Source organism: Salminus brasiliensis, chromosome 24 (genome assembly GCF_030463535.1).
Source record: "Salminus brasiliensis chromosome 24, fSalBra1.hap2, whole genome shotgun sequence".
NCBI classification, from domain to species: domain Eukaryota; kingdom Metazoa; phylum Chordata; class Actinopteri; order Characiformes; family Bryconidae; genus Salminus; species Salminus brasiliensis.
Window position 1 is genome coordinate 4,126,626 of NC_132901.1, and position 27,944 is coordinate 4,154,569.

A 27,944-nucleotide genomic window follows, 5' to 3' on the forward strand; every position below is an offset into this window, starting at 1 on the left:
AGAAAACAAAAGAACATGAGCACTGTTAGTAACAAATAGCTATACACACTGAATTTAATTCATTTAAAATTTAATGTGACATCTAAAGTCAGTTTTTACTTTATAAGCAGTTTTTATTTTATAAGACAAAATAATGTGTCACCCTGCATGTTTAAGGTGGTAGTAACTTCAGGCTCCTGCATATGGCGCTGCGCAAAGCTGATCGGGTTATAAATACCGGCGAGGTGTGCAATGGAAATCATAGATTGAGAGGAGGTGGTACAGTTTAGTGAATGTCTAGTTGGATGTGTGGAAAATGGGTTGCAAAGCAAATTATAATAATTGTCTAAAAGGAGTGATTGCATTTGGCTGCGCCAAAACCATAGTGTGAATGAAGTAGCTGAATCTGCATGTGTATGGAAGCGCATGGTCATACAGGTGTACCAGCAGTGGCAGAAATCCAAGTCTACAGGGAATTCTCCTCATTTTTAAGCAGAAGTGAGCAGGTTATGAGAGATATTGATAAAATATTTATTCTCCATAAACACTAATCATGCCTTATTATGAACTATGATCTGGTACTGCAATATGAAATACAATAAGAACCTCAGTTTAAATAACTCTCCAATGGAATCTGCATATTTATATACATATTTACATATACACATTTCCAACCCTAGTCCTCGAGTACCCAGTCCTGCACATTTTACTATTTGCCCTAATCCCTAAACACCTGATTGGTCAATGAACAAGCCTTTCCTGAGTTAAAGATGATGTGTTTGCCTGGAAAAGCACTGCAATATGCATGGCAGGGGGTCCTCCAGCAGCAGGGCTGGGAACCTGCGCTCCAGAACGTGTGTAAAAAAATAAACTACCTTCACAAGAATATTACATTGAACCCAACAGTGCAGAACAAGATGTAAAACTTGAGTGAAGACACACTAAGCCTGAAAGCAGTAATATTCTCATTCAGCTATTACTGTCATTCACTGCGTGCCATGTCATCATGTCAACAAAAGAAAGCCTTTTTTGAATTCCTAAAATTGAGGCTATTACTTATACACACTCCCTCTCAGACAGCTGTAGCCTCACACTCAGTGACTGCCTGGATCATAAGCTCATCAGGGATTTCATCCTCTTCCTCGATGGTCTTCTCCACTTCATCCAAGGCTTCTAGGCAGGAGTGGTCATCAGGACAGTCAACCCAAGCCTCTATGGCCAACGCCTGAGAGCTTGATGAGGTCGCCGGCTCACCTCTGTCAACAGGCGGACTCAACTCGATGTTACCCAGCTCATCCATCAGAAACTCCTGATCCTCCTCATCCTGCAGAGTAACACACACACACACACATGTATATACAGTACTTGTCCAAATGTTTGTGGACAAATGCATTGTCCATTCAGCTACTTTAAGTTGTAACGCAAATGTACACACACATAGCTTTTCTAGTCCCTGCAGAGAACAGAATAGGACACTCTGGATGAACCTATTGGAACCATGCCAAATGCCAGCTGTGGGCTAGAGGAGTCTAGAGCATTGAGCTGTGGATCTGTGGAACTGTTTTCTCTGGAATGATGGTGCTCCATCCAGTACTTTTGAAATGAGTTAAGGAGTTGGGGGCGAGGAGCACTGTTAAAAGATCCTTGAGGGACTTTTGGTGTTTCTTCAGTTTGAAACTTTGGAGGAACCTCGTAAGGTGCTTTGATGAACCTTCCATGAACCTTTCTCGAGAACGAAATCTCGAAACCTTAAATATGTGTTGTACAAATTACTACCACAACTGCACATCTTATTTGTACAGTAGGGACGTCCAGTATTGTCAAAGAGTCATTAATCGACTGACTGACCTCCTTTAGCATAGAGCTCAGGCAGACATCTTGTGGTAGTGGGAAACCTGCAGAAGATGACAGAGAGACAGACACAGAGGAATTTCTAGTTAAATGTTTTCATGGAACAGATAAGCCATGTAATGCAAAGACTGAGCTCAGTGTGATCAGGGTTATATTGAATGACTGGTGGACTTACTAGAAGACCTGTAATTCTGACTCCTGCACTCAGGGTCGTGACACCTTTGATACCACACCTCGTCTTTTAGATCCACCACAATTCTGAAAAGAGTTTAAAGACAGTTTAAACAGGAACACACTTTCTAATATCGAGCAGCCTGTATTAGCATCAGTGTCATAACTCTTATTATTTAAGGTCACAAAAGAAATTAGGATTAGGGTTCAGCAAAATGATACTGTAGAGACTCACATTATGTTGTTGCTCTTGTGGAAGCGACCCACGTTGGAACACCAGCGGTACTTGGCAATGTCATAGACCACCAACTGCTCAGATACAAAGTACGTCCAGCGCCTAATGCCTGAGATTTAACCCAATTACAATAACATTATATCCATGTTAAAAGTGCATGATAGTGCCAGCCAGGTTAGCATTTTTGTGGTTAATGTAGCTTTCAGACTTTCAGCATTAAAGGTGCCCAAGAAAGGAAATTGATCTGTATTGATCTTGGTGTAGTTAATTTTTGAGAGTTCAGTTGTGTCCTCTTTTAAAAGCAAAACCCAGGAAAATAAAATGTAGCTGTAAAACAGGCCAATTCCAACCACAACAAAACTGTTACTTAACAATCCTGATTCATTATATTAATACCTCCAGAATTTACATAAACCCTGCCCACTAGCGAATGCCTGTCAAGGGATATGGCAGTAAGACTTAAAAGGTAACACTAAACACAACTCTATCTATGGATGAGCCATCCATAAAATTAAAAACAGCATGTTTCATTCAGGGGCATAATAACATGGTCATAAATTGAGTTGTTAAGTCCTCAATACATGCATTCGATGGCACCATTAAACAAGTACAAATCACAAGGATTTGTCCATACACCGTAGAACTCCACTTCTATGGAGAATTTACTCCACTACAGTGGATCTTGTGTGCTTACTTCCTTGAATGCCGTCCTTGTGCACCAGCTTCAGCACAAATTCATCTACTTCTTTGTAAGGGGAAGGCTGCTGTTCACCTGCCAGCTCTTTGAAAAAAAAAGAATAAGATGAACAGCATATAAAGAACTCTAGAACACAGTTTTGTTTCTGATGTGGTCTGTTTCAGCAGTTGGTAATGCATGGCCTTGAGTGGCTACTGCTTTTATAAAACAACAACAAACAATATAATGTACAGTATTATACATTTTGAATTTTAAACGCATATAAACCAACTGTTAAGCAAGATGGTGGTAACATCTGTAGTCAGAGTCATGCCCATATTAGAAATCCTGGGTCCAAGTTAAATTATAGTGCGTTAGAAATGAATGGGACTTTCAAAAGCTTTCAAAAAAATGGTGTGAACAGAAAGTGGTCCGAGATCTCATAAGGAAGAGAGAAAAGAGAACTTAGCCCCGTTTGGAGTTCCCTTTTATGTTCACTTTAAATAATGGACTTTGGTCCACTGAAATGGACTAAACTATATGTAAAAACACACATCATTTGTGGGTAGTCTGTGGCAGTGTTTACATATGTCTATTAAGTCATAGGTGACATAACCCAATTCTGCATACTGGATTTACTTTGATTTAGGAAAGCCAAAGTAAAAAGTCAAATGTTTTATCTAATCTCTGTCAGCCACATCTGTAGCATACAGTCAATTATCATAGACATAAACTGAGACACTGAGATTTTCTTTTACTGTTTATTTGATACTTATGATAGAAGCTTGTGGCCATGTGCTACAGAAGCAGCAGATTAGGTTGATAAACTATTCAATTAAATGTCACATTAGCCTTCATTATGTTGAGTAAAGAATGGAGTTTTGAGTTCCTCAAAATATTTCAAATTTGTTTTTTATGGAGAGAATTAATTAGATTTTTTTGATTTGAAAAAAAAAAAAGATTAAAAAAAGGCAGATATCATCAGAGTCTTCCCCATTTGGAATACTAAAGGTTTTAAAATTGGCTTGTGTTGTATTATGGGGTGGTTTTATGAGGGAGTGGGTTTATACAAGAAGCCAGGGGTTTTGAACTGTAGATCTACCAGAACTACCAAAGCAAGTACCTGAGCTTTGTGGGCCTTTGTGCTGAGCTGAACAGTGAGATCCTGCTGAAGGTCTTTCTGAAACATCACACGTCAAAATCCTCTGACCAGTGAAACTGGAAAACAAAGAGCATCTCTGTCTAAGTCTGCCTAATGTGCTTACTAGTATCTAAACATACAACACAGAGGCGCTGCAGTATGTAACTTTGGTGAATTGGGCAGTGAGTCATTTTTGTGTGAAATCCCATAATATTATAATACTGCCTCAGTCCTTATGCTTTTTTATTTTCAGAGACAGTTCTGTATCTCTTAGCTCACCCAGAACACAAATATATGTACACAAATATAACTGCAGGGGGAGCCCATTAGCAAGAAATGCCAATTCCCCATAGGATTGCTTTAAAACAAGAACAGGAGCCAAAATGCCCCTAAAACACCTTACATAAATACATAAAAATAAAGAAATATGGATATGATAAACTAGTGGGAATGAATGTCACTAATAAAACAATGGAAAAGCCAACAATGTACATGTCACAATTGGATCTACTCACACATTGAGATTAGAAGACTTTTGGCTGACGGCTTAAACACCACTGCCATACTGTGTGATGATTACCTGATATTGGTAATTAAGGAAGCCAGGAATATGCTCTCCTCCTCTGTGGTCACCTTGTCAGACCTCGGAATATATGCATTATCTTCAGCCACGGTGAAGGCAGCATTCTTTCCCAGTTTGGAAGACTTGTACAGCCGAAAGTTTCGGTTCTTGGTATACACACCTTAGATTGAGGGCGATGAACATTGTTACATCAGAAAATATGCCATTCTTTTAGCAACATCAACACACCTGCATGTTTACTGTGCAAAAGCCAAGATTAACATATGTCTTAGAAACCAGCCACTTGGGATATAATCCTACCTAGATCCACAAAGAGCTGCTTTTGGCCATCTCTGGACTTCACCACTAGAAAGCTCAGGTCTGTCTCTTCTTTCTTTTCCTGCTTCCTCACCTTTGACTGAGGCTCTTCACTGAGATCCCCAATGTCTTCTGAAGTGTTTACTGAGCTGTATGAAAAAAATTACAACATAAAAAGTGCTTACAATACTTAGTAATTAAACTGGCATGCAAAAGTCTGGGCACAACTGGTCAAAACCTCCATGACTATGAATGTTTAAGCGCGTTTTTGTCTCAGCAAAGCATTTTCCGGTAGCCTTCTCCTCGGTTTGTAACGTAATGAAGAAACGTCAGTTAACAGGAATGATGGAAGTTGAGGTCTAGAGACATGCACGTAGGATTGCTAGAAAGGAAAGTCAAAACCTCAGTTTGACTGCAAAACACCTTTAGGATGATAAAGCAGACTCTGGAGTGGTGGGGCACTATTCTACTGTGCAGCGATCCCTGCCCAAATGTGACCTTCATCACAAGCTGTAATACTACAGGCTAGCTCTAGCTCTTAAAAGTAATTCTGTGCTTTTCTACTCAGCTAAAAATTGAATAATATACAGAATACACATGAACATATTTTCCTTTATATAGTGGCTGTGCTATGTTATTATAGCTAAACATTTGCTCAATTGGATTAGACTGAGATTGAAGGACCAGGACCAGGGTTAGGGTTAAGTTTTGGGTTGAGGTTAAAGTTAGGGTCAGGGCAATGCAGCTTCATACTTCGCAAAAACTCACCCTTTCTGTAGACTGTTCAGGGCAGGTTTAAGTACGTCATGAATAAATCTGCCTATTATGGAAACACACCACACACCATAAGCACCATTAAGTGATCAACAATCAACATATTTAGCTTTTTTTTTTTACTAAAAGTGTTCAAAAGCAAATGCTTATGTTTGCAAATGTGTGCATATGTGGCAAATAATCATCAGGTTTTATAACACTTATGTGTGACATTTGACTTATTTGGAGTGGTCCTTTTTAGATTAAATATACACTCATCACACATCACCCCAACACCATCTCAGATCTGTAGATGTTCACCGATCATCATACAGGTCTAATACAGCCATCTCAACTTCTGGATCTTACCTGGATTAGGCTGGGATTAAGGGACCAGGATGAGGGTTACGATTAGGTTTTTGGTTGAAGCTAGGGTTAGGTTTTGCTTAATAGAAGTAACACATTAGGTCCACTTGATGTAACAAATGAACAGTTAATCTACTGAATGTCATCAATGCACTAACAGAACATCTTCAAGATATAGTTAGTTCTTTATTGCTGCTACTGCACTGACATGCCATTGATGTGTTACTGATACTCTATTATGGATTTATTAAACATTTACAAAGGACGACTCCAAATCCGAGTCCAAGACGAGGCTTATGTCCAGGAACTTGGCATAGCACTCTATGAGTGGTTTAAAGTACTATTTGTATGCACTTTGTCCTCCAGCGAATATATGAGACTTAGACAATCCTCACCGACATGGCTGTTGTCTTTGAAAGCCGAATTGGGAAGCATGAAGATAAGGTGGCGGCTGAATTTCTCAGCAGTGCTAGAGTCAAGATTCAGCACGTCTTTTGCAGAGCACTGCAGTCCATACGCCTCCTCCAGCTTCTCACACATGTACTGTCGTTGAAGATGAAAGGTAAAATGAAACAATGGAGGAGATGTAAATGCTTTTTGGAATCATTTTGAAAGGTTCTCTATGCCTAAATCTAGAACTCAATGGAGATTATAGCCTAAATCTGACATGCAGCTAAGAGTACACTTTCATCCTGAGGCTTAACAGATTATAAAGTCTATTCTTCAGAAATGATAAATGCACTTAACCAGCAGACCTCGAACCCCATTATTTTAACATGCACAAATTGTATGTGTATGTGTGTGTTTGTCTGTCTGTCTGCTTTTACCTGTATCAGTGATGCCACCATATATTTGCCATCCAGTTGTGTATTAGAGGCTATGTGAAATTCCAGGTCAAAGTACAGCTTGCAGACTGCGCCCTCTGGGATTACCTCGTAACAGTGCATCAGCGACTGTCTGTGAGAACTTGAGGAACACAACAAAAACAAAAAGTTTGATCATTAGTTTCCAGATGCACTTGTTAACGCCCATTCAGGTTAAATGGTGTCTAAATGGTGCCTCATCCAGACATGATCATGTACATGAATTAAAAAAAGCCATAGAATGCATTCAAGTGCTTAAGGTTGTGTTTGATTTATTATTTGTTTAAATTTTTTTGTTTGTTTGTTTGTTTGTTTTTCATAATTATTACAAGATAGGGCGTAACAGCACATATATTACTACCACATAGTCGAGGATACGGGGGGCAATTTGGTACACACTATATGTCTTCTTCATAACCGTGAGATCCAAACTGAGGTGCTCCACCGCATACTCCATATTAAAATTTCAGGATGAACTGACCAATAAATGCTGCTGAATTAAGGTAACTAAGATTTTCCGTCTCCCATTAATTGTTTGAAGGCATCATGTTTTGTTCTTTGATAAATAAGGGGTACCTGTAGTAGTGCCAGAGTTCACTGTAGCTGGTCACTAAATAAACCCTCTGCCCAGCATCTGTGCCCTCCTTCTCCAGAGCAAACACATGTACATCCTAAAAGTGAGACAACAGCGGTCATTCCACAGTCGACATACTAACACTCAACTAATGTCACCCGCTTGCCTTAAATGATCATCATGCATTCGTATTGTCCACAAATAACAGGTGAGCTTTCTACCTGTTTGCAGCGCTGGCTGAAGGTGATGGCTGCGCTCTGGCGTGGGAAAAGCTTCCAGATGGAGGAGGGCTGCCATGGACGGGACAGACGAGGTTTGTACGGGGAGCAAATTGGAGCAGCTTGAAAGGACTGAGCCCTCTGTTCTACTGACTTTAGTCTGTCCTGCCACTTTCCCCTTGTCATTCTCAGTGTAAGTGGAGTGTCACCTGTCAAAACACACAATAAAAGTAATAATAATAATAATAATAAATAAAATATTATTAATAATTGTGAATAAGATTCATACATTTTCAAGCTACCTACACAAACTGTTTATAAACAACAGCAGTAAGCAAAGTGTGTGCAGCTTGCCTCATAGTCTGGGTTAACTGTAACAATAGGATGCCAACAGGTTCACGTTTATCGAACTGTTGCTCAACTGTCAATCACCTGTACAATTTTGGAGGCACTAATAGAAAATGTCTATGTTCAAAGTTTGACAACTTGAACATCCCCCTTTTCAAGTTTAAGGATTAAAAATTGAGCTGTGGAGCAGTGAAACTGTGTTCTCTGAAATGATGGTTGGTGCTCCATAAAATACTTCTGGGATGAGTTGGGGAGTTAGGAATGAGGTGGGATAATCATCAAACATTCTGACCAATGCTATTGCTTCTGAATGCAATTAAATTCTCACAGCAATTCTTCTTCATAATCTAACAGAAAGTTGTCCCAGGACAGTACAGACAGTTACTCCAACAAAATCAGGAGTTACTCTGATTTAATAACTCTGAGTTAATACCCTTATATCTTTAAATTATTCAATTTCAGAATATTCTGCTATGCTAATATAACCACTGTTTAACCACATTAGAAATCTCTTACATTTTACCCCACATTATTAGCTCATCATTAGGAGACGTTATTAACTCAAAGGCTCACTTACTTTTTCTAGCCTGCACTGTTGATGTTTACTCAGTGGGCTCAGTAAAAGACATGAACAGCACAACTGTGTGTTCTCAGTTTAGCTGGATTGTGTTTATCTATAATTAAGACTTAGATAACGATCGGATCACATTCCATTAGTAATCAATGCAGAAATATATATAACTAATTCCAATAAGTCCACTTACTTTTGTCCTGCAAGCATACAAACGTGTTTCACAGCATTAACAGTTAGCTAGTGGTAGCTAGCTGCCAGAGGTGTTTTCGGACCTGACACTTTTGTACTTAATATGATTTTTGGTGGCTGATTTATCTGCAATTATCTGGTTTATCTTCTACTTAAATTATAACTTCAATAAGGCTACAAGACCTTGTGATAGTACGCACTGCTCTCTGTAACAGCTAGCGCTAACTAAAGCTAGCTAACTAAACTAAACGCTAGCTAAGACTTACGTGGTAACGTGCAAATCTGCAGCCTAATATGCGTCCCCTTTCCACGAACGAGCCGTATTCACATCTCTCTTCAAGCCTGACGTTTCTTTAAACCCTAAAATACATGTTTTCAAGTTTTCCAGCTATTCCGACTTTCGTGTTTTATGAAACTGTCAAACTCGACTTTGTTTTGATATTCGCGGGCAGCAGGGCACGCCGGGAAAGTCAGCTGGACCGGGGCTGGGGTTGTGGCTGTGTTCCGATTGGCGGAAGTGCCCACCGCGTACTCCGTGTGCCCTCTGTTTCTAGCTAGTGCGTTCTGGTAAAAACGTAGATTAAATGCCCTGTACACACACTACAGTCCCAACGTTATACATTAAAAAATAACAATTACTTCGATACTAGCATACCATAGCTGTCTACTCTGTCTAGGAGCTTTGGCTAGTTATAACACAAGTACGAAGTGGATAGCTAAGTGCTCTAGTTAGAGAACAAGTACGTACATTGGAGCACAGCCGCGCAGTGCAGTTGGCGCGTTGATTCAAAGGAAAGATGGAGTTCATGCGAGCCGTACAGCTGCTGAAACTACACGCTGTTTCTACCGGTACGTTTTATATTTACATAAGAGCGATTATAAAAGACGATGTTTAAAAACATTTCATATCATCTGCTGTGACTGTAGGGAGGGAAACGGGCGTGTTTGATTGGATTTTAGGTGGCCTATGATGCTAAGCTAACTTCGCTAACCATAACATTAACGTAGGCTAGTTAGATAGCTAGCTAGAGTTAGAGAGAGCCTTCTCCAGTTAACCTAGATAACTAAGCTACGTTAGCTGACACGTATAGTCACACTACTGTCTGTGCGCGCAATTAGACCAGGTTGTCAGATAATTCTGACCTTTTTTTTTTTTCATAAATAGCCAAAATAAACTGCTTGCCAAATGCTAGATGACAGATGGGACACTAAGTAACACATGCACCCTGAATATTTAGCTGCTCTTGTCTGTTGTACTTGTTAAATTGTATGCCATCAGTTCAAGTTTAGGCTGTCAGTGATGGATAATGACAGATTAGCTAACTGAACCAACTCATGGCTAACAGCTACATTTAGGATATCAAATAAATAAGTAAATACACTTGTAGTCACTATTTTGTGTATAGCTATTTAATACCACTAATATTACTATTAGTAACAATAATAAAAATAATCATCATCATAATGGTAATAATAATTATTATTAATAATAATAATTCTCACACAGCCTTATGACCTAAAGGTTGCTAGTTTGATCTCCTTAAACGTTCAGGACACGACTAAAGTGCCTTCGAGCAAAGGATAAAAAGGATAAAGGTGCACGTATTCGTCACTGTACAGTGTGGACTGTACAGCGAAATGTGTCCTCCGCATTTAACCCATCTGGTAGTGAACACACACTCACACACACACACGTGTTAGGGGCAGTGAGTACACACACACACCCAGAGCGGTGGGCAGCCAACTCCAGCACCCGGGGAGCAGAGAGGGTAAAGGGCCTTGCTCAAGGCACCTAAGCCCCAACTGCTCCCCTGGCGCGGCAGCTAGTGCTGCCCATTGCTCCGGGTACTGTCCCCCAGTGATTGAGTGTTTCTTCCTTTTTCTTCATACTGTTAAAAGGAGAAAACAATAGTCCAGTGCAATCAGAAAACTGATCCATTCATATTAAGGCTTCAGTAACACTTCAGATGTGTATAAAACATGGATTAAAGGAAGTTGCTACTGAGTTTAGTAACATACTAAGTCAAGCAACGTCTCTAACAGTTCATTAAACCTGTTTTTTTAAGGGGGTATGGGGGTTAGCTTGCTTGCCCCAAATCTGGACAATAAATAAAAAATATACATATGTATTAGCTGTAATAGCATGTCCATGTCTTTTCAGCTTGGGTGGACACCGTCTGGGATTGCGAGTTCACTGACATAGAGCCCCTCGACTCTGCCATCGAAGATGAGATAAAAGAAGACTCTGAGGTTTTTAAGAAGCTTTACAAGCAGCTGCTGCCTTTCTCCAGTGATGATGAGAGCACTCAGGTAAGCTGCTACATTTGTTAGTTACAGTATATATGCAGAGCCTTCTCACCAAGTTCACCCTACTCTCATGGAAGGCAATGTATGCTTCTTCACTGTGTTTTTGTCTGTGCTTCGGTGCAGAATGTCTGGACAGTGCTGGGCGAAAACGAGGTGTCCGTGAAGTCGCTGGTGGCCGTGCTGGCCTGCTTCATCCTCGGCGGCAAAGTCAAATCCCCCAGTGTTGAGCAGAGACACTACAGTCTGCAGGCGGCCTCCCTCTACCTGCTGCTTCTCAAAATCCCAGGTAAGTCTTTTTTAGTAATTTTAGTGGGAATCTCACAGCAGCTTACTGTAGTGCATCCTCTTATCCTTACCCTGGATTTCCAAAGCAGTTATAGAGCAGTTTTATGCCATGGAGGATTGATATTAACTTGTATGTGATCTGTTGTGTAATCAGAACAAATGTGTCTTGGCTGATTGGCAGTTTGGAAATCCATCACTCAAATGACGGGAAGCCTGCCCACACTGGCTGTATATTAATATGAATATTTTTCTGATGAGAAATTAGTTAAATTTTCCAGTTTGTTTTATAACACGTTATTTAATGTCTGTTTTCAGGCAGTGTTGCCAACAAAGTGTTCCATCAGATCCTGTTCGATACATGTCTGGAAGTCATACTGAAATGCTGGCCCCAGAGCTCTGGAAAGAAACGCAAGAAGTCGTCCGTGAAGAGCTCTCAGGGCGACCCCAAGAGTGGCAAACGATCCAAACCTCAGAAAAAGTCTTTAGAAGAGGTCTGATGTTTTTGAATGTACATTATTATTATTATTATTATTATAGGTGAGTTAGTTGTAATTCCCTGCGTGCTTGTCACAAGCGATGAAGTCACCCAGCTTTGCCCATGCAGCTGGTGAGGAGTCGTTGATGGGCAGGTGCACCAGCACACAAGCAGCTTTGTCGACTAAATTGCATCATAAAGTGTTTTTTGAAGGAGGAGCAACCAGTATAAACAGAGCCTATATAGCCTTTGTTTATTTCTAAAAATGAATCAACCAACAAACTGGTACATGTTAATTTCCTACTGATATTCTTTATAAATAAGCAGCATTCCCTCAAACAGAATTACTGAACCATTCTCTAAAGTATTATTACAATATGGATACGAGAGAGGTTGTCTTACCGAATGTTGGTACGCTTTACCTTCCTCTGTTTCACGTGAGGAGCACATCTTCAGTAGGAACCAGTAGGACGTTTTGAGGGAATGTGAGAACCTGTTTTCTAATTGGTAGTTGCCACTGTTTGCAGAACTCAGTTTGTGTGGCCACTGGCAGTAACACTGTCTGTGCAATGTCCCCCCTCCAGATGGAGCTTGATGAGGATGAAGAGGAAGAAGAAGAGGAAGAGGTGTATTTCTCAGCTCAGGATCTCTTAAAATTAAGGGAGGATGTGGTGGCTCTGGTCCAAACGCTGCTCAGGCTGCTGGAGAAGTTTTCACTGAAGGACAAACCTCAGAGTGCTGATAGCTGTGTGCGGGTGAGCTTTCGGCCTGTGTGATGATGGCGATGCTCATGATGAGAAACTTAGTTTGTATTCTACAAGAAAGAAACATAAGGTGCATTTATCCAATAAAGTTTTATAGCTTTGTTTCTTTATTATAATTTTTTTCTGCAGATTTTCACAGAGCTCACCAACTTTGAGCCGGTCGTTGGAGACCTGTCCTTCACTGAGAAAAGGCAAGTCATCCAACACACATAGACTATAACAACTAAAGTTTTGAGACACCTGCTAATTTATCGTGTCTTTGAAAATCAGAGGTATAAAATATCCTGTTTTTGTTGGAGTAAATGTCTCTACTGCCCAGAGAAGACTTTATACTAGATTTTGAAGCATTGCTGTGAGGATTTAGCTTGCATTCGGCAATAGGAGCTTTAGTGGATGTTGGATATTCACTACACCACTTTATCAACTCGTCCCTAAAGTATTGGATGGTGCAACAACCATCATTCCAGAGAACACCATTCTTCCACTGCTCCACAGCTAAATGCTGGGGGGCTTTATATCCCTCTAGCTCATGCCTGGCATTAGGCAGCATGGTGTCAATAGGCTCATGTTGACCTGCTCCAGAGAGTCCTATTCTATTGGCAGTACTTGTCTTTAGGCACTAGACAAGCTGTATGTGTCTGCGCACACATCTGCACATTCGTGTCAGCAATAGGTGTAACTTAAAGTAGCTGAATGCATCCATTTGAAGGTGTGTCCACAAATATTTGGACATATTGTTGGTATGTTCCAGAAACAGTTGGTTCCACATTTTCTGCCATTTAAACACTTTTATTATTATTTTTTTCTATGTTATCAGAGATGTGGACCAGTTGGAGAGCCTTCCTGAGCTAGCTTACCGCGGTCTTTGGCTGCTCTGCTCCTCCAGCCATGGTGAAGGAAATGAGGTTGGTAAAGTGGGCATGTATTCTGTTTAGGATCTGTGTGCACTTAGGGATATGGAAGTTGAAAAGTCCTGTTTATCTGTATGTTCATCACGTTCTGCGTGAATTTTCAGCATTTCTTTAGTATTGCACCTAGATTGTTTATTCTCCTTGTGGTCATGTTCAAGGTGGCTCTTGATCATCACTTGGATCACACAGAAAAGAGCAATAGGCCTGTCACGGTAGCTATTTATTTGGACGATATATCGGCCCAGAAAAAAAGCCATTTAAAAAAATTATTTTATGCCACTGATAATGATAATGTCATATAATTATAATTTAATTACACCCTTTTAATGAGAAATAAATGTTTGATGATTCTGTATGTCTTGCATTAGAATGCAAGCTACAAATGTCTGTGTTTGACACTGTGTTAAGCCGCAGGAAAACAGTAAAACTGTATCATACACTATCATGGTTAAACTGTATCTGCCAATCCGGACCTGTCCGCTCTGTGTGTGTGTGTGTGTGGAGGCGGCATTGTTGATGCACTGGTCATTGCACACACTGCACACTGCACGATATATGTCGCTGTCTGCTCACAGAGTTGTCCTTGCCTCTGACAGAGAGTAGACAAGAGAACAGAACAGCGCAACTGGCCTAAAATAAACGCAAGTAAACACAGTGGACAATATAGTCAATCGTACTTCTAACATAATTGTCATGACCGGTCTAGAGTGTATAAATTTGGTGAGAGTATCCCTAACCACAAATTGAGAGTCATTCAGGCTATTGCGTTAAATTAGTCATGTATATTTTGCGTTCTCCTGTACTATGCTGCTGAAGGAGTATTTCATCTTTGGTGCTTTGCAGTGTCGCCGCCGTGTCTTCCACCGCCTGCTGTACGTGATTCTGATGATGAGAAAGGAGGAGAGATCCAAACCGTGTCTGCTAGCACCCTCCCAGACTGTGTTAAAAGCCAGAGACCAGGCCGTCCACTTTGTCAGGTTAGCCACAGCTCTGAATGTGCTGGTGTTTTAACTGACTTTTTATATTTATGTTTACTCAGAAGAGGTTGTTTTGTAATAAGGCTGATAACATATTTCCGGGTATATAGAAGTGCTCTGTTTCAGTGGTTCCCAACCGGAAGACACCCTGCTTTGTCCATTTTAGGTTTACCCAGCTCCACACCTGATCCAGCTTTCATTTGCTGATTCCAGGAAAGCACAAAATGTGTAGGGCAGTGTGTCCCCTAGGTCCAGGGAAGGGAACCACTACTCCAGTGCTCCAGTTTTACACCAAAATGCCAAATGATCAGATGATACAATGCAACTCTTACTTATCTTTAAAGAATGGCACATCACTTACGAAACATCTGGATGTGCTTGTGTAATTTAAACTGTGTAATATAATTGAATACTTGCCCCTGTGTGTGTTCTGCAGTAATATTGTGGATGAGCAGACTGAAGCCACCCTACCACTTCTCAGGATCCTTTTACAGCACATCTGCCACCAGGTATATAAGCCCAAAGAATTCAGTTCCTTCATAGCTGTATACAATCAAATGTGTGAGGACGTACCCAGGGACGGAAGTCCAAAAGCGTCAGTTCTCATTGTGATCGTGTTCATTTCAGATGGTTGAAAAAGCTGAATACCGGGCCAGTGGAGCACAAGCTGTTGGCAAGCTGATGGCTAAGATGCCATGTCAGGAGTATGCTGCTTTCGTCAAGTGGCTGTATAACTACTCTCAGAACACCAAGGTAAGTCGACTACACGGTTCATCTACAGAGTATCTAGCGCTGAGGAAGGCCGTATCCCACCAGATTAGCTCCAAATGAGCGACAAACATCACATGCACCCTGGGCAGATTAGTCTAATTGCTGCCTAGGAGTTCGGGCATGGTTATGAACACTTGTATTTTTTTAATGAGTTATTGAAAAGAGCTGAGAAATTCTGTTACTGTTACTCGTATTACAGAGGTGAGTGTTAGATCTTGTCCAGGTACTCTTATTAGTGTAGCGCAGCCTATTCACCCAGACCGTTGTGATGCAGGTGGCCTTCCGAATGTTTGCGCTGGATGTGGCCGTAGCGTTGCTGGGGCAGGACGAGCGAGAGGCGGACGAGTCTTTGAGCCCTGACCTGGCTGTCTACCTGTCACACCGTTTCTTGGTGCACAACATAGTCTACGGCCGCCGTTCTGACGTTTCACCCACCATCAGAGGCCACGCCCTTCACTGCCTTGCTCAGTGTCTGGAACTGCCCTCTCACAACGCCACCAAGTGGATTCACGAGCTCTTCTCTTCATCCTCTTCTGGTACAACATTCTACTCTATTATCAATGCACCATAAAATACATACAAACACCACTGTCCTAATTACAGTTCTGGAAGGGCAAGCGCAACAGTACTCTCATTACTGCCAGTTATTATTAGTGCTAGTTGTTGTAGTAGTAGTAGTACTAGTAGTAGTAATACTGTTTGCATTAGTAGTGAGGATTCTTATACTATCTTTATTTTGCATTACGTTTTTTATCTTGTGCTCATCTGATGTAACAGAAATGACAATTAGTGTTTTCCTCCAAGCCTGTTGAGCTGTCCTGGGAAGCTGCATTACTAACAGTTTAAAAGGATGAGGTGGGTTGGCTTCATGTGACTCTGAGAAAGCACATGCTAGCCTTCATCCCCTCATTGCTGGTATCATTGTGTGATGGGGAGTCCTAACCAGTGGGTGGAGAAATAAAAACAACCGAATTGGGGAGAAAAGTCCCCCAACCCCCCAAAAAATGATGGCTGAATTTTTGTGATGTGTTTTTAATTTCCACAGCTGGCACACAGACACTGATGGAGACTGGCCGTTCAGAACGTAAGCATAATATAAGTGTTTTTTTTGTTGTTGTTGTTATTTATTTTATATATATTTAATAAGTATTACTTACTTTTCCTATTTATTCCCTAAACATTTAGTTTTTGTTCGGCTACTACACGACCATAGTACAATATTGCTTTGCTTTTTTCTATCAGAAACAATGAAAAGAAGAGACACGACTCAGAAAACCGCCCTGACGTTCCGCACAATCGAGCTGAGCAAACACAAGAGTCTTGCAGCTACCAGCCACCACAGCGGTGCAGGCGATGGCATCAGCCCCAACGGCACATCCATAGAGTGTGAGTTCAAATGCTCACCAAAGCCAGGAGTGCATGTTAACACTGTACATACACCCAGCCTAGACACAGAAAAGTATCCAGCAACGAGCCACAAGAGCATTAGTGGGGTCAGGTTACTGCTGTTGGATGATCCGTTCTGCCACTTCAACTGATTTTAAAAGTATTGGATAAATGAATTTTCACACATATGTCTGCAAATATTGTCTCTCAGATAGATATATTCTTTCATTAGGGTTGTCTGGATACTTTTTTGAGAGTATAGCTGGATTTAGACTGTGTGTGTTTATTGAATTTTTAATTATTTCTTTTTTATAGACCAAGAAGCCATGGCACTGTTCAAACAGCGTATCAGTGATCCCAAAACCAACGTCAGGAAATGTGCACTTGAGGTACAAACTCACAAACAATATCATTGCTGTCCGAAACAGTGTATTCATTCATTGTTCATTTATACCATAGAGGAGCACTTCTATACTTATGTTCTTTAAGTACAGACTCTAAGTTTTCTCTGAATACTTTGTTAGCCTCCTGTCACCGTGTTCTGTAATAGTCAGGACCCCACAGAACCACCATAGAGCACCTATTTGTGTAGTGTGTCATTCTCAGCACTGCAGTGACACTGACATGGCGGTGGAGTGGTAATGTGAGCTGTGCTGGTGATGAGTGGATCAGACACAACAGTGCTGCTGAAGTGTTTAAACACAGTGTCCACTGTCCATAAGTGATCACAGGACGCTGTTGGCTGGATATTTCGGGTTGGTGGACTGTTCAGTCCTGCAGTGGTGCTAAAGTGTTGAAAAGTGTGAAAATTCCAGCAGCACTGCTGTGTCTGATTCACTTATACAGCTCATATCTGTGTCACTGCAGTGCTGAGAATGATCCACCACCCAAATGAGAGCAGCTCTGTGGTGCTCCTGTGGGTCCTGACCATTGAATAATGGGGTGAAAGGAGGCTTAGTATGAAGTGGACAATGAGTGTAGAAACAAGAAGGTGATGTTAATGAAGTGCCTGGGCGATGTATGTCAATTAGGTATATATGTATTTATAGTTTTATCATTTATGCACACCTTCCATTAGGTTGTGTTGTTGAATGGACAAATAGAAATGCTTTAAATTGCTTGGAATAAGATAAGTTAAGCTCTATTAGGGCTGTCTCCGTTTTAACAAAGGAGGTGCTGTAATTTGTGTGATTACTAGCAAAAGCTGTGGCTTTAATACAGTATAAATCTGCATTAACAGCTCTATAATTATGTAATTATTTTGGAGAGGCTTGCCTTCTATGATTCACCAAACCCAAAGGGCCTCTGAATTGAAATTTGGAGTGTGTAGTGTGTATTGGGGTCTATGGAATATTGATTAGATTTTTTGTGTGTGTGTGTGTGTGTGTGTGTGTGTGTGTGTGTGTGTGTGTGTGTGTGTGTGTGTGTGTGTGTGCACAGACTGTCATGAGCCTGCTGAAGCATAGTGTGATTCCATGCAGTCCAGAGAATCTGGCCATTCTGTCAGAGCGCTGTCGAGACCCTGCAGTGTCTGTGAAGAAGAAAGCCATGCAGTGTTTAATGGACCTCATCACTGTGAGTGCATACTTGTTTAGTTTCCACTCAATAGACTATTCCTTCAGTAACGACCAATGCACCGTGGTTCCATAGCTTATCCAGGCCTGTTATTAGGAATGTCCTGGTCCAATCTGAATATTCTGTACTTACTTATGTATGCTTCTATAGACTTACAATACATACTGATCTAGAAACGCTGTAGTAAGCATAATCACTCCTTTTGGAAAGGCTGTTTTAACCCATTCCACTCAGTTTGCCCCAAGCTGTGAAACTGTCAGAAGTTCTTCTTGTGTTATTTGCAGTGCCACTGATTTTGGCTGCACTTCCCATCAAAATATGATTAAAGTAATGCGCACAAAATATAAATGTGTGGCTTTTACAAAAAATATCCAAATATTGAATCCGTTTTGATGTGTGTTTGTGCCCATATGAACAGGCGCTGTCCGACAACGCTGAGGTGCAAGAGGCGTGGCTGCGAGGCGTGGTTCCTGCAGTGATTGACTCAGAGAGCTCAGTGCAGGAGAAAGCGCTGGAATGTCTCGATGACCTCATCCTAAAGCACATCAAAAGTCACGCCAGCTATCGCCATGGTGACACCTCCCAGAAACTAGCCTGGGACCTGCTGGGACTGATCTGTGAGAAGTGCCAAGACCTCAGGTTAGTGGGAAAAGTGCTGTGACTTGACTAGCTTTTGGAGAGCAGACAGACTCTGGTTCCTCCTGGTGAACGATCAATCGCGTGATGTGAAAACTATAACCGCTAGTTCTGATTACAAGACAAGAAGTTATGTAGTGTGAAGGGTACCACGATCACGTTAGAGGCACCATACTCTTGTCACTTTCTTATGCTTTTTTCTTTTTTGTTCATGTAAAATAGCTATATATGTGCGATGCTTTGACAATGCGATGAGTTTCATTTATTCAGAGCAAATATTTCTGTTATTTGTAAAATGATTAGGATTTTATTTACCCTCTCTCTCTCTCTCTCTCTCTCGGCAGCCGTTATTTCAGTAAGGCGTTCAGCGTGTGGGCAAGGCAGCAGAAGTTCTCCACTACGTTTGTGAAGAGCCTGATCTGGCACACTGAGAGTGATCGTGCTCCAGGGGCGTGGCTGCTGCTGGCTAAAGTGGCTGGTGGCTCCGCCAAACTCAACTATGGCACTGTCCTGGACGCATGGGACCACACCGTCAGGTTGGAGCTTGTAAGACTCGATTTGAGAAAGTGGATATTTGCTGGGAGATATTTATTTAACAAATATTTATTTTTGTTTTGTTGGTCAGGTCTCCTGTGGTCGCCGTGGCAACAACCTGCCACATCCTCACTGTTATTAGTAACATTGCTGCTGGTATCAACGATGAGACCAAGACCAGGATTGTTGGTGAGTCGTGCGTGTATATGTGAATGTGTATTAACCAGAAAGGTATATATTTATAATGTAGTTGCATATATAGTGCATATGTTTATCTCATGTGTATTTACATTTATACAGTATTTATCCTTATGTTGAATAAAAATTTTAATGTCTGTGTTTAGCTGATCTGATGGGTTGGCTGAAGGGCTTCAATCTGCCTCTGGAGGTGATAAGCTCCAGTGTTGATGCTCTCTTCTGTCTCGGCCAATCAGAGAACACCAAGAACACAATGGTAACGCTATACTGCCATTAATATCAACAAATATGCAAATCACAAAATTTATTCATATTCCTTTCTGACTTTCTCTGAATTCCTTGGGATTTGTGTGTGGTAGGCCTTCCTCAACCAGTACTGCGGAGAGCTGGTCTCGCTGTGTGAGGAATACCTTTCTGGCATCCTCTTAAATGAGAGAGGAGCAGAGAACCTGAACGAGGAGCTGCTGGTAAGGCTGGAACAGTAACACTGACCTGAGCTCAGCTTCTGCCAAATATGCTAAACTACCAGTTGACAGGCATACACAAATGCTGATCTTAGATCAGCTGAAAGAGCAGCTTCCTGTAGCACCAGACAAAGTGTACCTTTGTGTTAATATGGGTAATAACAAAGAGGAAAGCACCGGGCCCTAGCTCCACTGCATCAGCCAAAAGGCTCCTGTGCCGGCCAACATTGCTTAAGACTGATGAGGAGAGAGGGCGTCATCTACCCACCTGGAGAACGTGGCCGATTGTGCTCTCTTAGACCGCTGATAGCAATGCAGCATGGCTCAGGATAAAAAGCCACGACCCCTGGGCCATTGTGGTAGCGCATTACACCGCTGTGACACCCCCCCCACCACCCCCCTTTCTGTATGTTTATTTCCAGTTTTGTTTAGCTGAGGTAGTCCAGTTTGTTTTTGAGAGAGTGGGCGAGAAGAAATGGTAACCGCTAACGTTGGCTAGTGTTAGCTTTTAGATTAGCGAGAATCCATGTTTGCCTGCTGCCTGATATAACACCATATTCTCTGCCGTCCGTGTCTTATTTCACTGTTTTAGCTGCTGGATGTATGTACATTTTGTGGGTGTGAATGTAATAAGTCTTGTGTTTTGGAATTGACCCATTTTATAGCTCTGTTTTGGTTATTCTCTGTCTTGGTTATTAGTCTCTCCCATCTTTTTTCCTCAGGTGAAGTACCTATACACTCTGGGTGTTGCCTCCCTACACTGCCCTGCCAAAGTGCAGAAGAGGGTTTTCCTTCTTGTCCAGTCCATTCTCACCTCCTCAGAGCAGCCTGGTGGGTTTCTTTCTCTTCATCTTTGGATCTTACAATTCATCCAAACTGTTGTTGGGAATACAGTGTTTTTGTTGCAAGGTAACTAGACTGGGATACATTTACCCAATTACACTTTAGAAGGAAAATGTGTCCTGTATTTTTTTTTCCCCCACAGTTTCTGAAGACGGAGCGGAGTTGCCAGCCAGTCAGCCTCTGTCTCAGTTCAAGTCCTCCTCTATGCCTACGGTGGTACGAGCTAATGCAGTAATCACTCTAGGTATGACGTACACCAGCACATACATATCCCACTGCACACACAACCCACCCGTACCCTAAGGGTACACTTGCAGAGAATTGCAGCTGTTTAAACGGCAGAATGCTTATCCTTCATTATCTTATCAACTCTTTAGTATGACTACATGGGAAATTGCTAATTACTTAATGTTACAGTATCTGAGTTGCAGTACTGGTTATTCCATTATTTTACTGTGCCAAGATAAATACACTTCCCCTTCTTCCCTTATAGGGAAGCTGTGTTTGCAGCATGAGGAGCTGATGGTGCGATACCTGCCTGCGTTTGCTCGTGAGCTGGAGGTTGGCAAGGAGCTGGCTGTGCGCAGTAACGTGGTGGTGGTGCTGTGCGACCTGTGTGTGCGCTACCCAAACACGCTGACTCGATATATCCCCAACATCTCGGCCTGCCTCAGAGACGCAGAGCCCATCATCAGAGAGCAGACACTCATCATGCTGACCAACTTGCTGCAGGTGAGGACAAACACGCACATTGTACGGGCCACATGCCTGGAAGCAACATTACTGTCTGTATATCTTTAAATAAATACCAAGTTAATGTTAGTCATAGTCTCAGTCTCTATATGTTTGCAGTAGTGATTCGAAGTTTCATTGCATTGCTCTTTTTCACTTCTAAACTGTTAAGCATGCCTTTATAAGTGGTATTTAGACCTAGTCCATGTCTGTCATTTAGGAAGAATTTGTCAAATGGAAGGGGTCTCTGTTTTATCGCTTTGCCGCTGCTCTGGTGGACCCTGATCCCTCCATTGCAGAGTAAGTCTATCTAAAGTCTGTTTGACCTTGTTATAAGTGAAATGCTTCTTCCTACTTGCCACTTATTCTATTGCTTGGTGGTGGCACTGTTTAATTGATTGAGTTATTGTTGTTCCCGTTTAGTCTCTGTGAGTACTGCCTGGTGGAATTGCTGCTGAAGAAGAACCCACTGATGTTCTCTCAACACTTCATCGAGTGCATCTTCCATTTTAACTCTTACGAGAAGCACAAGAAATACAACAAGTTCCCCCAGACAGAAAGGTAATTTCCTAGAACAAGCAACTTGGTGTATTTTAAGAATGTGGTTAAAGGGATGCAGTGATATGGGACCCTTAGGAGGGTCTAGGTGACACTCTTTGTTCACCATCCAATCAAAGAACGAAATCTTGTCTAGATACACAACACCTCAGAGACCTAGTTTGTAACTCACTTAAATTTATCAAGTTTGTCCACAAGGGGGCAGTATTAGTACTCAGTGCATTTTGGTGCTTTACATAAGTAACACTTTGTGCTCTTGTTTTCAGAAGTTTAAATACAAACTGTCTTCTATATTGTGTTGATATTGCGTGATAAACGTACCATTACAAATGAGCCAAAATGCCTTGGGAAGCCCTTTTTTTTACACTGACTTCCATTAAAAGGATACAGTTGTTCTTTCTCATGTAAAGTTGCCAATTTAGAGACACAAGGCTTTCTTCCAACAGCAACCACATGGTTATATACATATATATATGTGTGTGTGTGTATGTGTGTGGTCTGACAGTGAGAAGAGCAAGTTTTCCCTAAAAGGGCTGACAAACCAGGGCAAACGTTTTAGGATCTACCGATTCCTTTTGAAAAACTTCACAGATGAACAGCGCTTTAATATCACCACCAGAATCAGTCAGGATGTCCTTGGTAAGTGTGTGTGTGTGTGTGTGTGTGTGTGTGTGTGTGTGTGTGTGTGTGTGTGTGTGTGTGTGTAATGCATAGAGATTGTGTGTGTAATGGTTTAAAATGTATTGAACAAAGACCAGAACAAGCTTAAATGGCGTACATGTAAAACCACTCTTAAATATGTAATCAGTAAATACACTATATGGACAAAAGTATTGGGACACCTGCTCCTTTATTCATCTTTCCAAAATCAAGGGCATAAAAAAAGAGTTTATTCCGCTTTTGTTGGAGTTACTGTCTTTGTGATGATTTGATTGCATCCAGCAACAAGAACATTAGTGAGTTTATGATGTTGGATCCCACCTCATCCCCAACTCCCCAGAAGTATTGGATGGAGCACTATCATTCCAGATAATACAGTTCCATTGCTCCCCAGCTCAATGCCAGTAGCACACGTCTGGCATTAGTTATGGTGCCCATAGGTTGATGTTTTTTTGCCCCAGAGAGGCCTGTTCTATTGGCAGTTCTCTGCAGGGACTAGACAAGCTGTGTTAGCATTTGCATATCTGTGTCAGCGATGGGTGTAACTTAAAGTAGCTTAGTGCATTCATTAGAAAGGGTGTCCACAAACATTTGGACATATAGTGTATATGTACAGTATGTCAGTGCCTGTGTCTTTTTATTTATTTATTTATTTTTGGTGTGGTCTTTCCATAGCTTTGTTTGTGGACTCTGAGTTGCCGCTGGATGCCGATGGGGCAGAGCTGCTGGCCGACGTGTTTGACGTTCTTTCCCTAAAGGAGATCAAGCTCACAGCCATGAGTGGCCCCGCCTCCGGTGATGAGCCTCCAGAAGACGAGATGGCTGCGGCTAAAGCCGTTCTGCAGAAGAAGCTTGTCTCACAGGTCAGTATGTGTATCCTCTGTAAACACACACTCACGTCAGGCCTTTACTGCTTGTCCACTCTCAGCTTGCCTATATTTAGCTCTGGTGTTTGGTTTTCTTCTCTGTTAAAAAGAAAATGCATGTGATCTTGCCGAGCAGGTGCAGAAGAAGAACTTTGTGGAGAACGTGATTCCCATGGTCATAGCTCTAAAGAACATGCTGGAGGAACATCGCTCACCTGTCCTCAAACACCTCATGGCTTACCTTCAGGTGAGACATGTTACAATGTCTGATGTTCAGAGATGCTGGGTAGGCCAACGAGTGAAGAGACAAACTCCAGGCTTGGCTGATCCACTACAGTTGAGTAACAGGACTGTTATTTCTTGTAGGTGACCATGCAGGACTATCGCTCAGAGGTGAAGGAGCTGTTTGTGGCCGACGAGCAGCTGGCCGCCGAGGTGGAGTACAACCTGAAGATGTTCGAGAAGCAGAAAGAGCAGGAGCAGCAGGAGCTGGAGCAACAGCTCGGCAACTTCACTCTGTCACCACGTCCAAAAGTCAGTCAGAAGCACACAGAAGCATTGCTGCATCCTGTCATAACCCAGTAGCCTACAGTCCGTAACCTGTCTGCTTGTTTGTGTTCAGGGTAGTGCTGCTGCTTCTCCAGCTGCAGGAGTTGGTGCCAGGCCAGGCTTTGCCACTCCTCTCGCCCCACGCTCTGCTCAGAGACCCACAGACAACCACAAATCTTCAGATGTGCTTAGGTTTGTCCCCTTATACTCTCTCCTCGCTCCGTTTTTCTCTAGTGCAGAGGTTGGTGTAGCCTCTGAATTCTATGCTGTATTTGTCCATGGAGGGAAATGAAATCTTGATACTTGCATGCTACAAGCAAGCTAACGTCTCTCTCGGGTTAAGTCTACTATAATTTATACGCTGATTTAATACTGACAGTACCTGCTACTCAAATATTAGCTTAAAGCTGTGGTCACGCTAGCATTCATTTCAGTGGGATTTGCCACAGTGAGCACTAATGGATTTTGTTTGCAAGTATTATGATCTTTCTGTTATTTAACTGGTTGTTGTAGATGAGTTAGCCAGCATGCTAATTGCTAAGTTAGCTCTTCAGCTGAGAGGAGCTGACTTGTGTCACAGCCCCGACCACAGGTAAACAGTCAGTTCTTGAAGTCAGGAAAAATGGCCAGGCGTAAGAATCTGAGCCACTTTGTCAAGGGTCAAATTGTGATGGGTCAGAGCATCTCCAAGTCATCGGTCAGGGCTTGTGGGGTGTTCTTGGTATTCAGCGGTCTTACTGTTTATAACGTTAGTGAGCATTAGCATGCTAACAGTTCCAGAACAGGGGATCTTCTGATGTAGGAGCAGTCTATGACAACGGAAGTTCCAAATGTTTAGTGCAGTGACTGTAGAAAGCATGGACCCTTCAACATTTCTCAAAAATCTAAGGCCTCTGCTGGCTGGTTGCAGTATGATGTGTAGCCACACCCATCCCGATATATTTCAATGACAAAAAGCCTTATTCTACTATATCACAAGAATGCGGGGTTAAACTTAGGAATGAAGTAATAGACAGCCTTGGCTGAATGACAGTAGGAGCCCATCTGTCTCTTATGTGTTCTCTCTCTCGCTGTCAGGCGTCGTACGTTTGCTGGTATGCTGACTCCTGTGGGAAGAAGAGGGTCCCAGAGCACAATATCCTCAGGTAAAGCTGCACCAGCAGTGTTCCTCTGCTGTGAATTTAAACTGTATTGTTCAGAGCTAATATATCAGCTCATGGCTAGCACTTTAGATTGTGGCTTTAGTGGCATGTACATTTATTCGCATACTTGTCGCCAGTCAGTGGTACATGAACCCAGTGGTTTGCCACATTTGATCTTGTTTTATTTGAATTTTTATTGAATATCTCTGTCTGATTGGACAGGGCAACAGTCTCAAATATATAAAGTTCCAATGATCATTTTAAGGCACTTATGTTTACTGTATTAAATTAAGACAACGGTGTAATAATATTGAACTCATTTGGGTCCTTACACTCACAAACTTATTATTTATGTTTAGGAACGGCAAAGGGAGTTTTTGATGGCAGAGCTATCAGCACACCCCAAGGTAGGAAATGAATGAATGCCTTACAGATCTCACATGCCTGTGCAAACCAGCTGGTCTTTAACTCAGTTGTATGATCAAACTGCACTGGAAGAATCAGAATCAGAAATACTTTATTGATCCCAGGAAGGGAAATTGTAGTTGTTCCAGTTGCAACCGTTGTGTAAGAATAAACACTCTATAAATGGCCATTATGAATAAACACTCTATAAAATGAAATGCAAAACAAAAAGAGAATGAAACATGTACATGTTTATAAATTATATAAGAATATAGAATAAAGTGGCAGTAACTGTGATCATAAATATAGAACATGCTGTATAAAGCAGTTCAAAGATTGTACTTTTTTATAGTGGATCTAAAGGTTTCCAACTTAGTTTGTGAGCACCATCTTGAAATCAGGCTTTATTATAATCTGTGCTGTAAACTACCTAAAGTTTCAGTACATAGATGATTTTTATAGAAGCAGACGATCTAAATCATGGTCAGTTTCATATCCTTTTCATTCTTGTCTTGGGCCAATAAACAGGTTGACACAGAGCATAATGAAGACCAAATCATTTAAGATGAGACAAATGGCACCCCCTCACGGCTGTTTTGAGGAATCAGAGATTTGGATGTTTTGATTTAGGCTATGTTCACATTACTAGCTTGATGTTGCACAAATCCATTTATTGTTGCTACTGTTTGTTTTTTGCTGAAATATTAAACAGCTGAGAGCTATCTGGATAAAATTGTCTGCGATTGTCTGATGGCTTTGGTCCTACTTGGATCTGGCTCCTTTTTCCTACATAGTGCACAACATAGATTTTACTCTCATTACATTGCAAATAAAGCCAGCAGAGCACTTTATTTATATGACCTTACTGTATTACAGATGTGGGGTCTCAGAATGTTTTAGTCACTACAGGGATTGGGTTTCTGAACTTGTAACCTTTTCATGTCTAAACATTGCTGAATTCATCAAACCAAGTTCTTTGGATGACGTTACGCCTCTCTTAGATAAATTGTCCTGTCTTTGTGTAACACTGAGATTATGTGATTCTTTGCAGAGAGCATCAATGAAGTGACATTTGGAGAGCAAGTCAGTGCCATTCACTACGACGGAGCTGGAGGTAGTGTTCTTACACTGTCGCACACAACTGTAGTGAGGCAAAGCTAGTGATCGTATATGTGGTCATTTCACAGCTGCCGAATTGACTCTTGTAATGCTTGTTTCTGGATACAGGGAGGAATAACATACCTGGGGAGGAGAGTATTCTGCATCTGAAGTCACCTGAACATCAGTAAGTACCACCCCCACCCCCCATGACTGAATGCTTGTTTATATTAAAGCTGAAAATAAGACATTTTTGTGTTGTTGTGCAAAATTAGACTGACTAAAATAAATGACTGTAACACTACCATCATCACTTGATATACTTTGAATTCTATTACGTTGCACAAGCAAGTCTGTGAGAGTTCAGCCTGGAGATGTTACAGAACCAGAGCTCTGTTTTATGTACGTAACTTCCCGAGTGATAATGGGTTCCTGTTCTTTTCCAGAGCACCAGCTCCCAGGCAGTGGAACGTGGAGTCTCCCGTCGTGAGAAGAAGCAGAACCAAGAAAAGGCAGTTATGAATGCATGCCCATTCATAGCAAGCCGTAATGGCTTAATGACCTTTAATGTGTCCAGACTTTTTTTTTATATATACATATCTCTGTCCATTTTATAACTTTGAGAATGCTTTTCAGCTTGTTGGAAGTATACTGATATCTTTTGTAAATAAACGGAATGATCGAGAATGTGTTTTTACTTTTCTTATTTGTTATTAGATTGAATGTTATGGAGCATATATTGTTGACCTAACTCGTTTAATCAAGTCAGTCACAATTGTGACCGAGATGTTTTGAGTAAATTTTATTTAAATTTTAATTTTAATTTTATGGTTTTAAAATTAAACCATAGCCCTAGATCATAGGTTGTCTTCATTTCATATACATGTTTGTAAGTGCATCATAAAAGGTGCATGTATTTGTCACGTATTTGTCACTGTACAGCGAAATGCGTCCTCCGCATTTAACCCATCTGGTAGTGAACACACACTC

General features: G+C 41.4%; 2 protein-coding genes across 2 annotated transcripts; one reads left to right on the top strand and one right to left on the bottom strand.

Annotated features, from left to right (window-relative positions):
- Nucleotides 1-543: 543 nt before the first annotated feature.
- On the bottom strand, nucleotides 544-9,164 carry primpol (primase and polymerase (DNA-directed)). The gene is made up of 14 exons (XM_072670327.1): nucleotides 9,085-9,164; nucleotides 7,711-7,916; nucleotides 7,492-7,586; nucleotides 6,880-7,018; nucleotides 6,448-6,595; nucleotides 5,702-5,753; nucleotides 4,937-5,082; nucleotides 4,634-4,796; nucleotides 4,036-4,130; nucleotides 2,931-3,017; nucleotides 2,237-2,345; nucleotides 2,006-2,088; nucleotides 1,828-1,874; nucleotides 544-1,303 (listed from the first exon to the last, which is right to left on the bottom strand). The coding sequence occupies exons 2-14, from the start codon at nucleotides 7,891-7,893 to the stop codon at nucleotides 1,052-1,054; spliced, it is 1,599 nt and encodes a 532-aa protein (XP_072526428.1). The 5' UTR covers nucleotides 7,894-7,916; nucleotides 9,085-9,164; the 3' UTR covers nucleotides 544-1,051.
- A 440-nt stretch (nucleotides 9,165-9,604) lies between these two features.
- On the top strand, nucleotides 9,605-27,595 carry ncapd3 (non-SMC condensin II complex, subunit D3). Its single transcript, XM_072670362.1, has 35 exons — nucleotides 9,605-9,667; nucleotides 10,980-11,128; nucleotides 11,249-11,411; nucleotides 11,726-11,901; nucleotides 12,470-12,640; nucleotides 12,779-12,840; nucleotides 13,467-13,554; nucleotides 14,404-14,537; nucleotides 14,974-15,046; nucleotides 15,165-15,290; nucleotides 15,583-15,844; nucleotides 16,354-16,392; nucleotides 16,551-16,694; nucleotides 17,010-17,083; nucleotides 18,135-18,269; nucleotides 18,688-18,908; nucleotides 19,250-19,441; nucleotides 19,531-19,628; nucleotides 19,784-19,893; nucleotides 19,997-20,104; nucleotides 20,824-20,932; nucleotides 21,087-21,188; nucleotides 21,438-21,676; nucleotides 21,897-21,976; nucleotides 22,100-22,237; nucleotides 22,740-22,873; nucleotides 23,570-23,757; nucleotides 23,897-24,007; nucleotides 24,127-24,294; nucleotides 24,383-24,501; nucleotides 25,387-25,454; nucleotides 25,811-25,858; nucleotides 26,908-26,970; nucleotides 27,084-27,141; nucleotides 27,401-27,595. The coding sequence occupies exons 1-35, from the start codon at nucleotides 9,616-9,618 to the stop codon at nucleotides 27,474-27,476; spliced, it is 4,278 nt and encodes a 1,425-aa protein (XP_072526463.1). The 5' UTR covers nucleotides 9,605-9,615; the 3' UTR covers nucleotides 27,477-27,595.
- Nucleotides 27,596-27,944: the final 349 nt, after the last annotated feature.